Genomic DNA, 15552 nt, shown 5'->3' with positions numbered 1-15552 from the left:
GGTGTATATCTGTTTACCTGAAATATGCACCTTGGTGGTTTGGGGTGGCCTGTTCACTAGTCATGGTATTTAACTTTCTCATAGTACCTATTTTACTCTTTCAGAAGGACTGTCCCATTTCCTTGTTCCTTAGGGAATGTGGTGTTACTTTTAAGTAGGGCTGTGATACCAGCTCTCTGAGACACCGTGCCTTGCCTACAGCTGGTGCTTTGGGCCTGTGTGGGTTTAGTCTTCTTTCTTGTGGCTTTCTGAGAGTGCTGGGACTGTCATGCATTTCCCTGACCCCGTACAGACTTAATTACTACTCCATTCTGAGAAGAAAATGACGAGGAATCAAATTAAAGTCGACATTGAACATAGAAGATTTTGTTCAGCAAATGACAATTTGGGGTACGCATAGGTTTAATCTGATGATAGTAAATACCACTTGAAAGTGACATGCTCTGTAACAACTGAGTAGATTGCCAAACCCAGTTCATTTCAAGTGATCGTCAAGGAACCAACCAAACTCCACATTGAAGTTCACTGTAATGAAATTTGACCTGCATGATTTTCAGCATTAAGTTGTATTCTTTTCATTGCAGATGGCAGTCAGCCTTCATTTAAATATTTTCAATCAGCAGAGGAAGCAAGGCATGCCATTGAGGCTGTGTTGTCAGCTGACCCTCGGTCTGTATATCGACGGAAGCTCTGCCAGGACCGCCTTTTCTACTTTACTGTAGACATAGCGCACATCACTTGCTGGTTTGGCGATGGCTTTGCAGAGGTTCTAAGGATCAAGCCGGCTTCGGAGCCTGTTCAGATGACTGACCCTGAGGAGTCCTTGGTGTCTCTGGGATCGTAAGTAGCCTCCATCATGTGTTTAAAACAGCCTAATTGACTTTGGATGTGGCTGTTGCATTAACTATACAAGCTAATGATGTGCCTTCTTTGCAGAAAGAAGCAACACTTTGTGATCTCACTGCTTTGATTGATTATGGTTGTTCAAAATATTTATTTGAAAAACATTTTTAATAAACAGAGATTTAGAGAAATTTAGAGAAATTTCCGTATGCTTTTCATTTGGTTAATATTGAAGAATCCAAAGGTGATGATATCTCAGTGATTTCTGAAAGAAGTGGATTGTTTTTGGCACTTGGTAAAACTGGGCAGAGATCATTCTAGCAGGAACTTACAAGCTCAGGGGATCTGTTCAACAGTTCGTATTGGTTTTCCTGTCTGGAAAAGCTTGACCTCTCTATTTTATTATACATCAAACGGAGTTGGGACACCTGGGTGGCTCAGTTGGTTAAACATATGCCTTCGGCTCAGGTCATGATCCCAGAGTCCTGGGATCGAGTGTCATGTCGGGCTCCCTGCAGGGGGCCTGCTTCTCCCATTCTGTCTGCCTGCCACTCCCCCTGCTTGTGCTCTCTGTCGAGTAAATAAATAAATTCTTAAAAAAAAGAAATCAAACTGAATTAACAATGTCTTAGGAATCTAACAGATCAAAAACAAATGGTTATAAAGATCTTTAGAGATTAAACCCCTGTGTTTTATAGACTTTGTCATACATACATATGGGATGTATATAGTATACATATATTTAATCCTGATTCCAAAGTAAGGACTCTGATGTTTCTTTGGATGTCTTTGTATCAGAAAAGAAAGTCAAAGAAAGTCCCAGAAGTCCAAGAAAATAATTACTGGTTTATTTCTTATTTATTCTATGAGTATTTACTGAAAACCTACTATGGGTTAGGTTTTGGTGATAAAATGAGATAAAAACAAGATGCAGTTCTTGCTGTAAGTCATAGGGGAGGAGGAAGATATGAGTGCATTATTGTGTTACAGTTAGATAAATACAGTAATTAAGTCTGTACATGGTTCCTGTGTAGTATGATGTAGGAAGCAGTTGTAAGAATGCATTGCCTATAGGTGATTTTGATGATGTGATCTGAGATAACTGAAGATTTACGATCAGCATAACCAAATTAGACACCTGTCAACATGACAGGCTTTCCTAATCACAATTGTAAATCTTAATAGCTGATTGATCATGGTTTTGAAACGAGCCCTGCTGCTTGTAGATACTTGCACAGAGTCATTTGTGGCTGATGACACTGCACTCTTGAACCAAACGATTATCTTGGAGGTTACTTAGAACCTCTCGGGGGAAGTATCTTTAATTTGATTTTTAAAAGATCTCTATTTTGAGATAATTATAGATTCACAGGAAGGTGCAAAAAATAGTGTAGAGGCCGTGTATACCCTTCACATAGCTTCTTCCTATGGTAACTTATATAAATTGTAGTATAACGTTAAAACTAGGAAGTTGACATTGGTATGATCTACCCTTTATTTTGATTTTGATGTCTTTTTTCTTAAAATCATTTTGAGACTAAATCAGGGCTTGAAGCACAAAATGTTGATATTTAATATTGAAAAAATAGTCTGAGGATGATACCATCCAGCCTTCTAGCAACAGGACTATTCAGTTGTTTGGAGTTTTAACATACTTTCTCAGGATTTTAGAACTAAAATCCTAAATACAATCCAGTTTAGTTCTCTCTGCCCACTCACAGTCAGTGATGATCCTTCACCCCTGCCCTTTGTAGTTCCTTATGTATGATAGTGCTCATTATTAAAATGTTTTTCATTTCTATGAGATAAAATCTGTTCTCTGATAACTCCACCCTCTAGTGGGGCCACATGGCATAAGGCTGATCATGCTCCCATGCTAGCCTGTCAGATACCATTCCAGCTCCCTACCCCTCGGTCCTGTCTCTGCTGAGCCACCCTCATTTCCTTCAGCTCTTTCCCATTTAACATGATGTTAAGCCTCTTCCCCAATCTTTGAATCCCCTGTGTGAGCTTTTGTCTCTACGCATGTATTTTCAGTGTCCCGTTGTGAGGAAATTTGGATCTCTAAGTCATGAACTTCCATCCCCCAGAAAGACAAATAGTTTGAAGTAAGTCTTATATTCCTTTTTGTTGTGGGAGCTTTAACAGAAGAAGAAGAAAGGGACACAATACTCTACTATGCATAAATGTTATCTACTTCAAATTTTAGCCTTTGTTTTTTGGTGCCAGTAGGGGGAGCCCTTGATAACTGATTATTTTCACTAGCTTGGAAATAAATTCCAGGAATTCAAGCTGTTCAGGTAATTTTGGCTTTCAGCCCACTTACCCCAGCTTTCCAAAACAGTAACTTCCACAAGATGCTTCCACTGATGCTTGTCAATCACATATAGGAAGAGATTAGAGGATGAGTGCCATTTATTAAATTTTTAAATTGTAGCTTGGCTTAAGGGCTAGGATGGATTATTTCAGCATGTGGAGGCTGTGCACAACCAGATAGACTCATTAGCCAGACCCATGAGCATGTATATACAAGGTGTTCACTCTGTTTATGTATTTGTGACTTTTTTTTTTTTGAAAGAAGAGAGTGGAATTGAAGATACCAATCAGCCTCTTGTTGGTAGTTTTTGTTTTATGATAATCGTCCCAAAGAAGGTAGGTGAAGACTCAATAAGAGTGAAATATGTATCAGTTAGTGAACTTCTATCATGTCCTTGGCACCGGGCTACATGCTTCTCATACACTGATCAGAGGTTAAGTAACATACTGAAGCTCACACAGCTGGTCAGCCATGCATTGAGGATTTCAACCCACCCAGTCTGGCCCCAGAGTTGGCTCCCTTCCCAGTGTGGCTCTGCTGTCTCCCCCATGCAGATGCAGATGCGCAGCAAACCATGCTGGTTTATTTGAGGGTCAGCAGCTTCATGTGCTTAATAAGTGTAGGACACTTAGAGTGACGTTCATGGGAATCCAAGCACTAAATAAAGAACGGGGAGGAATACAAGTAGAAATGCCTTTTCCTACCAGATCTCTGTGGAACCTCCTGGGAAGCAGCATGGGAAATGTGGAGAATACTGAATTTAGCCTCAGAAACTTCAAGTGCCGTTTTCTGCTCTGCCTTGTGCTAGCTGTGTGATCTTGGGCAAGTCACTGCACCCATCTCCAAATCCCTGCCCTCACAGAGTTGTTACAAGGATAATACTTGGGAAAGTATTTTCTGAACTCTTCAGTGGTCTACAAATGTAGATAATATTTTAATTGTGCCCGTCATCATTGATACCCTTTCTTTGCCACTGTGCTCTGGCTCACCTGCCTGGACAAGCAGACTCAGGGGAACCAAGGGGTCCTTCAAATACAAGGTATGGATAGCCTCTGTTTTCTTTGTTTATTACAGAATTTTTTTTAAAGGACTCCTTTTAGCAAGTTACAGGATGCTTTGCTAGGGGAGATATCACAGAGTGCCCCCACCTTAAGGACCCAGTCGACATGAAGCCACATGCTCAGGGCAACATCTTCCTTCCACCGGCCTTCCCTTCTAGGATTGCACATATATCACGAACTGCCTTCCTTGCCTGTGTGTACAATCAGCAGGTCAACCACTTTCTCACACTTTTTGACCTTCTTTCCTGATTCAGCCCAGATGCTTCAGGAAAATCTCTGCATTTCTTTTTTATAAGAAGATAAAAGTGTAATCATGCCATGAAATTATTCTCTATGACAGAGAACAGGCAAGTCATAAGGGTTAAAGCTCAATATGACAGGGATTTTCTGCTACTGTTAAAATAAGGCTCCTAATATAGGTAGTCATCAAGTGACTCTCCAGCATTCTCTCTAGTCTACTCCCTGCCCCTTCTCCACCTTTGTAGGTTACAGCAGCTGCAGCTCACAGAGGGTTCAAGGTTTAGGTCAGTGCATGTGACTGTGAATAGGCATAAGAAAAGCCTTTTCAGTATCCACAGGAGGTAAAAATTCAGTGATCTACTCTATTTTTTGATGGATTGAGCCACTTGCCCAGTGAACTCCCACCACACTAACCAATCAAATTTGAGTCAAGGTGTGTTTATGTTGTGCTGACAAAAAAGGTGGGATTGGATGTAACACGATGTTATCCCACCTCTGCTGCCTTGTAAATCACTTGAGAATTCTATTCAGATTCTTCACTAATTCATGGAATTCAAGATATAGAAAGCTTTTTTATTCAATGTTAACAGTTTTTATTTTATTTATTTATTTATTTATTTTTTAAGATTTTATTTATTTTTTGACAGAGAGACAGTGAGAGAGAGAACACAAGCAGGGGGAGTGGGAGAGGGAGAAGCAGGCTTCCCGCGGAGCAGGGAGCCTGATGCAGGGGTCGATCCCAGGACCCTGAGATCATGACCTGAGCAACCTGAAAAGGTGTTTTGAGTTTCAGAAAGGTTTTTTATAAATTAAGTTTTTGGGTTATCACATGCTTCTAAATCAGGGACTATCTGTGTTTTTGAAGGGATCTAGTCATAGAGCCATGTGGAAAAACTTACAAATGACATAAATACTAAGTATGTTTTAAAATATCCTATTCATTTGTGTAAAATGAGGTTATACAAATCGATGTTTACACACATGTAGAAAATTTCTGGAAGGATAAATAAAAATATGGTTAACAATGGTTGCCTCTGCGGGTTGGTCTCTGGGGGCTCATTGAGGAAGGGAACTTTATTTTCTTCATTATGTTGTGAATTTTTTCTAATCATGAACACATTATTTTTATATGTGGAGCATAAGGAGAGTAAAAGGTCCTAACTTAAATAAGTTAGATTTATGTATCTAAATACATAACTATATGTCCTCTCCTCCTCCCCCCCACAAATCTGATAAATAGAGTTAGAGACATTTTTACTTTTTTCTGGAGCATCACATGTGGATCACAAAACCAGAAACCACCCAGGTCACACATCAGCTGTAGAGCTGAGCCAGTTTGAGGCAGGTAAACTGGCTGAGCCTCGACGGCTTGTCCCTGAGGGTGTACTGGCGTTTTCTTGTCTTCCAGAGAGAGGGTTTTGGATAAGACATAGTCCCTCCAGGCAGAAAACAGGCACCTATTCAGATGGTGTTGCTGGCACAGGGCTGAGCCATAGGAGAGCACCTTAGCCCTGTATTCACCCAGCCTGCGCAGTTCATCCAATCTGGACTAAGGGATGGGTCTCTGCTTGTAGGATCCGTTCACTCATCAGCTCCACCCACTGAATCCTCTGGCTACTTGCATTATTTAGTAAGCTCACAGGCTATGTGACTGGTGGGGATTGCTGTTCCTGCATCTCCAGAGCTGGCCCTTACCCACCGGAGGAATGGAAGCTCAGTCAGCAAGAAAGGAGAAGCTTGGAGCTGGGGATCAGCTGTGCCCATGGGGTAAGGGGGCTGTGCTGAGGTGGAGGTGGGGCAGACTTGGAGGAAGGGTAGGTTGGCGTGTTGGCAGGTGGCAGAGCAGAGCCTGTGTAGTGGGTGGAGTGGGGCTGTCAAATGATTCGGAGGCTCAGGCTCTTGCCTAGGTTGGGGGAGGAGTTGAGGTCAGAGAGAACTGGCAGAGCCAAGGCAGGACCGAGTCCCAGAGGGGTTAGGCAGGTTATCTAGGCATCCCCTCGTATCAGAACTGGAGATTTTTCTTTCTTAATTATTTGCCTAATATCCTATCTTGGCCAAGATAAAACGTCACATTCAAAGATACCTTTCATATATAGTCAGAAAACATGAGTATAAAGTGTTTGCAAATGACTATAAGGGGAAAACAATTGGCATAAAATTAGGGAAGTCAAGCACAAAATGTCCACTGGTTCATGAGGTGGGAGAAGTTTGGTCATCAGAGCTTGCCCTCTCCTCCTCTTGGGAATACTTCTACTACCACATGAACAAGCCTGGGTTAGCCTACTGGATAATTAGAGATAAATGGCTGAGTCTCAGCTGACCTTGAACCAGTCACAATGCATACAAATGAAGGTAACCTACATCATCTAGCTCTGAGTGTTCCTAGACCAGAAAAACTGCCCAGCCAATACATAGAAACATAAGGGGAAAAAATTTTGTTTCAAGCACTAATTTTAGAGTGATTTGTTACAAAGCAAAAGCTAGCTTTTAGTATTTAGCTACCACACTCTTGAGGGGAGCAGTAGAAATCTGGTTTATCTAACAGGGGGGTTAACATGAAAAAAAGTCCTTAAATGATGAAGTGGTCTTTAGGGTAGGATAGATTTTTGTGATAAAAAATAATGAAAGAGTAAATAATAGCTAATGTTTTGTCAAGCTCTATGGGTCAGGTATGGAGCTTTACATGGTTAACTCATTGTAAGGAAAGATGATGTTATTTCCATTGTACATATGAGCAAACTGAGGCTCAGGGACATTTAATTACTTTATAGCTAGGAAGGGATATAAATCCCTTAGGATATAAATCCAGAGTCTGTCAAACTGCAGAACCAACATTCTTAAATACTAACTTCAAAGTTTTTAGCTAGGAGAATCTACAAATGGCAGTTCCATTAAAAAAAGAAGAAGAAAAAGAGCCAGAAAACCAGACTACATGAGTTCATCACCTCTTTCTCTCAAATCACATCTCTGATTTCTGGATAAGCATAGCATGAATCCACGCATTTGTTTCTGCTACCTGCTAAAATCCTGATAAATGACAGCAAAAAGGAGCAAATCAAACCCAAAGTAAGCAGCAGGAGGAAAATAATAAAGATCAAAGCAGAAATCAATGAAATAGAAAACAAAAAATAGAGGAAATCACTAAAACCAAAAGCTGGTTCTTTCAGATCAATAAAATTGATAAACTTCTGGCCAGACTGATTAGAAAAAGGCCCCAATTAAAATATCAGGAATGAGAGGTGACACCTCTATAGATTCTACAGATAGTTCAAGGGAATATTATGAACAACTTTATGCCAATAAATTTTAAAACTTAGATGAGATGAATGAATAAAAAAATATGAAAGATACCAATTATCAAAATCTAGTTAAATAAATAATCTGAATAGCCCTTGTATCAAATTCAAATTGTATTTAAAAACCTTCTCACACAGAAAACTTCAGATGCAGATGGCTTCACTGGGGAATTCTATCAAGAACCGTTCTTCTAGGAAGAAAAAAAAAAATTCTGAACAAACTCTTTGAAAATATGAAAAGGAATACTTTTCAACTCATTTTGTGATCCCAAAATTACCTTGATACCTAAACCAAACAAAACTATTACAAGAAAGAAAACTACAGACCAATATCTCTTGTGTGAGTATAGTTGCAAAAGTTTTAAACAGAATTTTAGGAAATGTAATCCAACAATATATTAAGGGATAATACATCATGACTGAGTAAGATTTATCCCAGGAATGTGTGGTTGGTTTAACATTTTAAAAAAATCAATGTAAGTCATCATATTTATAAACTAAGAAAGAAAAAAACTGGGGTGCCTGGGTGGCTCAGTTGGTTAAGCGTCTGCCCTCGGCTCAGGTCATGATCCCAGAGTCCTGGGATCCAGCCCCTCTTCGGGTACCCCGCTCAGTGGGGAGTCTGCTTCTCCTTCTCCCTCTCCCTCTGCCCCTCTCCCCACTTGTGCACATTCTGTCTCTTTCTCAAATAAATAAAATCTTAAAAAAAAAAAACATTTCAGTAGATGCAGAAAAAGCGCTTGACCAAATCTAATATCCATTCCTGGTTTAAAAGAACCCTCAAAACTAGGAATGGAAGGGAACATCCTCAGTCTGATAGAGGGCATTCTCAAAACACCTACACCCAACATCATACTTAATGGTGAAAGACTGAATGCTTTCCACCCTGAGATCAAGAACAAGACAAGGATGTCTCCACACGCTACTTCTGTTCAATATTGTACTGGAGGTACTAGCTAATGCAGTAAGGCAAGAAAAAGAAAGAAATAGAATTTTCCTATTTACAGATAACAGATCTATGAAGAAAATTCAAAATTGACAAAAGCCACTAGAACTAATAAGTGAGTTTAACAAAGAAATGGAATATAAGGTCAAAAAACAATAAAATTTATCTCTATATATTAGTAATGAACAACTGGAAGTTTAAATAAAAATGCCATTTACATAAACTTATGAAATAGGGATAAAATTTATCAAAATATGTATGATGTCTGTACACAAAATTACAGGACATTGCTGAGGGAAATTGAAAAAATGGAGATATCTACAATGTTTGTGAATCAGAGGACATAGTATCATTAACATATCAACTCTCCTCAAATTGATTTATAGATTCAAGGGAATTAAGTAGGCAGGCTATCTAAGGCAGGGGGTACTTCAGTGGGACAACCCTGATGCTGGCTCTGCATCTCTACCTCCAATATGAACCTCAGTCCATCAGCAAACTGCTCTTTAAGGCTTGGCTGTTCCAGATCTTGGGCAACCAACACTTGGGGTGGGGGCAATACTTGGCCACTGGAGCCCCTTGGCCACTCAGACATTCAATTTCTGAGCATCTCTCAGCTCACTGACTCTCAGAACATCTTCCAATTATGATATAGCAGCTGGAGTCTTCTTGGACTTCACTGTCTCCCTGGATTATATGACCCTTGAGGGAATCCCTAAATTAATCTCCCAATATCCTTTTCCTGAAGTGGAAACTCCAAGGAGATGCTCCCCTCTATGGGGCTCCCCTCCAGACATTCATTCTGTTCTCTGCCTCTGGGGCACTGCTTCTCCATGGCTGGAGTCTGTGGGTACACAACTCCACTCTTATCCCTTGGGTCATGTCCTGCCATCATTTGACTGGGAGTGACTCTGGACTGCCTCTCTTGTCCTTCATATAGTCACATTGTGCCACGATTTGTCCATGATGATGGGCAAAAGTTTGTCTCCTCTTCTCCTTGGACTGAGGGTCCTGTGTGAACCATGACCAACATCTCAGGGCCCTCTGGTTTCCTTGCTCACACTGGAAGGCCAGGGAAAGGACTATCCAGGGTAAGAACTGCATTTTTTGTGATCAGCTTGTCTCCAGACCTGTGCAATGAATGGTTTCTTTCAAAGAGCTAATAAGCAACCTTGGCTTAGCCATCCCTGAAACATGGGTGGCTGGGAGAGAAAAGCGGACTGGGAAGAAATCATGATTGGGTCTCTGTCAATGTAACAATTTTATGGATTCAAGGACCTTGAGAGGTAAGTTCTACCTCGGCTGTACCCCAAACCATATAACCTGGACTTCTAGTACTTATCTAATGCCTGGATCAAGGAAGGAAATCTTCCAAGAGGTATTCAGACAGTGTTCCTGATTCATGAAGGTGCCAAATTTCCAGTTTCTTATTAACTATAGGACTTCGAGGAGGGGGCAGTTGGCAACAAGCCATGAACTACACACACCTACAAGGGCTCCTGCTGGAGTTATGTACCCAACCTTTTGTCCAAGTGAATCTTTAGGGTGTTTTCCAGTTGTATCTGGTCTAGGTTCTCCCTTGAACCCTTTGGTGAGTCATTCCCTGAGTGGCATACCAAGTCACTTTCTCTCCTTAGAATCAGACCCTAGGCTCCTCATGGGGTAGCTTTCTAAATACTAGATTATTGGGGGGGGGCACTTCCTTGGGCTATGCTCCATACTCTTTGTAGGTCATTCCCTAGCTGGCACTTTGCCAGGCCCCTCCCGTGGAAACTTCCTGGATGCCTCTGTGTCATCTGGTCTAGATCCTTCCCTGCTGCTTTGGCACTTGTGACAGAGGATTGTGAAGATCCACGTTTGCCCTTTGGCCAAGAAGTCCCTGCTGGTTTGCTGTGAGGCTGTATCTGTGCCAGATGGGCTCAGTGCTGGATGAAGCTTTGAAGGTGGTGCTCCAGCTGCCCCCAGATCTCCTTGCTAGGAAATTCTCCATCAAGGATGGAGCCTGATACTTGAGACAGAGAGTCTCCTGTACTGTTATACTGAGGACTGTTGGGAGCCAGAGAATTAAAGATTTCCTGAGATCTTTGGAACAAAAGAAGGCAAACATCACAAATGTTCCAGCTGCTTCTACAATAAGTGCCAATCCAGGGATTGAATTTCCCTTGGGTGAGAGTCTGTACTTCATCCTGGGGTCTAGGAAAGGACACTCCACGGGCCCTAACTGGGGCTGAGATAGTGGGAGAGAAACTGAAGGGGGCGCCTGGGGTAAGGGCTGAGGCCAGTGGGGATTCTTTAGCCTGGATATGAACTGGACCCATTAGGGAATCCACTAAATAAGACAAAGGAAGACACTAGTGGGATCAACCCTGTCCAGAGACCAGGACAGTAGCCCCCAAGGACTCTGTACAGAGAAGGGAGACCCTGGGAGAGCTGGTTCCATTTCTGCTGCAAAGAGCCTCCCGCCCCTCCTCCAGTGTTTGGGGTTTGGGAACTGAGGACTGTGCATTTATCTATGTTACTCCACAAGGGTTGGGAGCCTTCAGTGTCCCATGTGTCAGCAAGAGACTAAAGTAGTTCCAGAAGATTTCACTGATGTGCTTCAGTTGTTTGGGAAGTACCCCTCCTCCTATTCTTTCTCCTCCATAATCTGGAAATTCACTCCTTTTCTGACTTGTGTATTCAAGAGCTCTTAGATATCAGGACTGAGGGAGAGGCTACCACCTCAATGCACCTGCTTGCAGAGTCCCCCAGAGACAGGCCTCTGAGAGAGGGGAGGGCTCAGGCAGAGATGTGGAAGACAAAGGGGACACAGAGGGGGCAGCATCTTCCCCAGCCTCCCTAAACATCAGAAGATGAGCTTCTACAGTCACTCTGTCACGACTCTCCCAGCAGGGATCTTGCTGCCCTCATTAAGAAGTTAGCCCAGGTGGCCACACAAGATAAGAGGTACAAGCTACAGCCAGGAGCAGAGTGGGGATGGGGGACCCAGCAGGCCTGGCAGGAGTCACATTGCCCTACATCACTGACTTCATGACACTTCTTTCATTTCTCATGCAGAAATTCCTTTCACATTCCCTCCCTATAAGTTTGCCCTCGCATGTCAAGTTCGGCTGCAGTGGAGCCCTGGAATCACATAGGCCGTGCTAGGAATAGAAGTACAGGAAACAAGAAGAGACTTATAAATACCTGCTTTTCCAAAGAGCTGGCAGGTCCCATGTCACATGAGCTCCTTTCTGACAAGCTCTCCAACCTGGGACACCAGGAGACTCAGTCACATGTGGTGAAGGGAACAGCAAAGGGATCTTCTAGGAGGCTGAGTAAAATGGTCCTTTGGGACACTACGGACTCTGAGATCCCCAAGCATTCGTGTACAAGATCAGTCAGTGACAACAACTGACACGCTCAAGTATGGAATAGCGCTTTTTACTTTATCCCATCAGATCCTCATAACCATGTTGTGAGGGACGCAGGCCAATCTCAACAAGGAATATGAGCCTTAGGAAAGTTAAACAATTTGTCCCAAATCAGGACCCAAAAGGCGGGTCTCCAGATAGTCTACCACTGCACCTCACACCGCCACCTAGTGGGCAACACCCACTGGCCAGCTCCATCATTTTTCATTCCTGTGGACGGGCCTAGCAGGGAACCCAAAAACATTCTAGGTTCTGACTCCTTCCTGAGTCTCCTTGCTGAGAGCTTTGTTTTCAGAGAGGGGTGGGCTCTAGCAGCTGACATCCTCAGAGACTGTAGACCTGGGTCTCATGGAAAGGAGAGACTAAGCTTAACTCTTTTTTTAATTATTTATTTTTATTTAAATTCAATCAACATATATTAGTGGTTTCAGAGGTAGAGGTCAGTGATTTATCAGTCTTATATAATACCCAGTGCTCATTACATCACATGTCCTCCTTAATGTCCATCACCCAGTTACCCCATCCCCCCACCTCCCTCCCCTCCAGCAACCCTCAGTTTGTTTCCTATGATTAAGAGTCTCTTATGGTTTGTCTCCCTCTCTGATCTCGTTTTATTTTTTCCTCTCTTCCCCTGTGATAAGTTTAACTCTTGAGAGCTCTGGACTGACAGGCAAATGCTCCCTCTTTGTTCCTCTTCTTCCCTCTGCATTGACGCTGAAAGAAAAGAAACGAATGAGGGGCTTGGACTCAATTCTTACTCTTTCCTTGCTAGGCATTATTCATGGATAGATCATTATTCATGGATAATTTTTCTATAATGCATTAATGGAGCTCTACATTCCTTCCCTTTTATTCATTTGTAAAGTGGATAAAAGTATTTTCTATTCTTTTCTTTTTTTTTAGAAAACCTCAGAGAAGGGTTTTCTGTGTAGGGTCCTCAGTTGATTTTCTTCAATTAGCAGACCTCTCCTGAGGAAGGGCACAAAATCTCAAATGGCATTTGCTCCAGAAGGTAGGATTCTCCTCCATGAGGACAGCACTAGGACTCTAGCACCTGATTAGAAACTCTCAGATTATCCCTAACACATAGGAAAGGCCGGGCCAACACACCTAGATGGGAGGGTGACTGGTGAACAAATGTTGAGGACTCTGTTCTCCCGGTTTTCTGAATTCTCAGAATAATTCAATCCATGGCCCCTAAATTGCATGACTGGGTTTTCCCCAGAACCCCTGTACAGCACCCAGACAGGTGGTCTGTGGGTATTGGATAGAAGCTCTCGTCTCTACTCTAGCCCTGCCCTGCACACGAGGGTGATTCTCTCTTCTTTCCTGAGAGTTTCTATCTCACTTGTCTCTCTGGGCAAACATAATTGATTTAGAAATGTGGGAAGAGGGATAGGAGAAAAAAAGACTCAATCCATGCTGGGGGCTGGCTGCCAGTTTCTCTAGGATAGTGGTTTGGGGGGGGACAAAGAGTTTAAGGTGAACTCCTAGCCTCTCAGCCCAGCAGACCCCTTAACCCTCCAGCCCTTTCTAATCCCATCTCCCCGTGTGCCGTCCTCTTTTCCAGCTCCATCTTTATCATCATGTCAGATGTATAGCTCCTCATGCTATTCCCTATTCTTCCCACCCAGAACCTAGATATTAACAGTCCTTTGGAGAGCTCAGCTTGGACCCCACCAGTTCCACAGCCTTTGAAGGCCTAGGGTTGTCCTGGAGATTTTTGCTCATTTCCAGGGATTCATACTGGAGTCTTCAACTCCAGCTTCTCTGCATAATCTATTTTTGTCTTGCATCAACACAAGCATACACCTCATCCCACCCCCTTCAGTATCCCCAGAAGAATCCACTTTCATATAAAAGACCTAGTGAGCAATGCAGCCTTTGCTAAAGACAGTGCATGAGTGACCCGAGGGAAAGAGGCCCAGGGCACACACCATGGCAAACAACTTCAAAATCCTCTCTGATTAATTCTTTTCCTCCCAAAGTCCCTTTTGTGTTGCTGTGCCCCTAAGGGCTCTCAACTCTCCCTCCTCCACCCACACAGCATCCCACCCTGCTGTCCCTTTCCCTTCTCTGCCAGGTACCCTCCCTTTGCCCAGCATGGTCATTCTTCTCCCTGATTTTACAGAGCAATCCCCTCTCCCAAGGCCCTGCCCCAGCCTGCACACCCAAGCCCATCCCGACTTGAGGACTGGGAGAGGCCTTTAAGATATTCCAACTTTTAAAGAGAGTAGTTAGAGTTATTATGAAAATATATTTGGTTAATTTTGAATCATGCCTATACTTACTGCTATGAAGTTTTCTTGATTTTTCTTACCTACTTTCTATATTTTTACCAAAATCCCTATTAAAATCTTAATATTTTTGAGGTCATGTATTTCACATCACTATTCCATTTTTTTTCTTTTTACAGATCTTTTGAGGTAAATTATTTAAAATGTACGACTTGATGAGTTATGACACATACATATATACCAGTGAAACCATCACCACAATCAAGAATATGAGCAAATCAGCTAATTTTCTTTTGTGAAGTGGTATTTTATTTTATGATTTTTAAAGATTTTATTTGAGAGAGAGCATGAGCAGAAAGAGGAGCGGAGGGACAAGCAGACTCTCCACTGAGCAAGGAGCCTGAAGTAGGGCTCGATCCCAGGACCCTGAGATCATGACCTGAGCCAAAATCAACTGACCTGAGCCACCCAGGCACCCCTATTTTACTTTTTTAAAGATTTTATTTTATTTTTAAAAAAGATTTTATTTGTCAGATTCAGAGAGAAAGAGAGCACAAGCAGGGGGAGTGGCAGGCAGAGGGAGAAGCAGGCTCCCTACTGAGCAGGGAGCCCGATGTAGGACTCTATCCTAGGACCCTGGCATCCTGACCTGAGCGAAAGGCAGACGCTTAACCGAATGAGCCACCCAGCTGTCCTTAAGATTTTATTTTTAAGTAACCTCTACACCCAGTGTGGGGCTCAAACTCACAAGCCTGAGATCAAGAGCCACACACTCCTCTGACTGAGACCGCCAGGTGCCCCTCATAAAACAGTAAGTTTTTTAGGTGCCCGGGGTGGGTCATGTGGGCTGGGTGTCTTTATGATAATCACCTGTGACCAACAAAGACTAACCATACCCTAAAAAGGAAGTAAGCCATTGAAGGTGTTATCAATAGAGATGTTAAAAGGATTTAAGTTCCCTGGTTAGCTTTCTATAAAAGACCAACCCTAAAGGCCCTCGTTGGCAACCCTGTCGCAACCCTGTCTCACTCTTGAGAGCTTTTTCTGTATCTTAACTTAATAAATAAACTTCTATTGCTTTACTCACACACACAAAAAAAACCCCACAAAACAACAATAAACAGTAAGTTCCAGTCAAGTCCACCTGGGGGAAAAAAAAGTCCCAACTGAAGACTTAAAATAAACTGACCAGATTCATA

At 42.5% G+C, this 15552-nt stretch overlaps 1 protein-coding gene across 6 annotated transcripts in view; it reads left to right on the top strand.

The window, feature by feature from the left end:
• The window catches only part of TRMO (tRNA methyltransferase O), a 42489-nt gene that overhangs the window by 14022 nt on the left and 12915 nt on the right, over positions 1-15552 (top strand). For 3 of the 6 annotated variants that reach the window (XM_078061502.1, XM_078061501.1, XM_036077498.2), the window contains exon 5: positions 585-840. In XM_078061502.1, the coding sequence (XP_077917628.1) occupies positions 585-840 (256 nt within the window). Of the gene's footprint in view, positions 1-584; positions 5487-7895; positions 8750-15552 lie in introns of those variants that run through there. The other 3 variants (XM_036077495.2, XM_036077496.2, XM_036077499.2) reach the window with 3 other exon arrangements.

The sequence above is a fragment of the Halichoerus grypus genome, chromosome 14 (assembly GCF_964656455.1).
Source record: "Halichoerus grypus chromosome 14, mHalGry1.hap1.1, whole genome shotgun sequence".
In the NCBI taxonomy this organism is placed as follows: Eukaryota; Metazoa; Chordata; class Mammalia; order Carnivora; family Phocidae; genus Halichoerus; species Halichoerus grypus.
The sequence above is the reverse complement of the archived record's forward strand: the minus strand, read 5'-3'. Positions and strand labels throughout refer to the sequence as shown.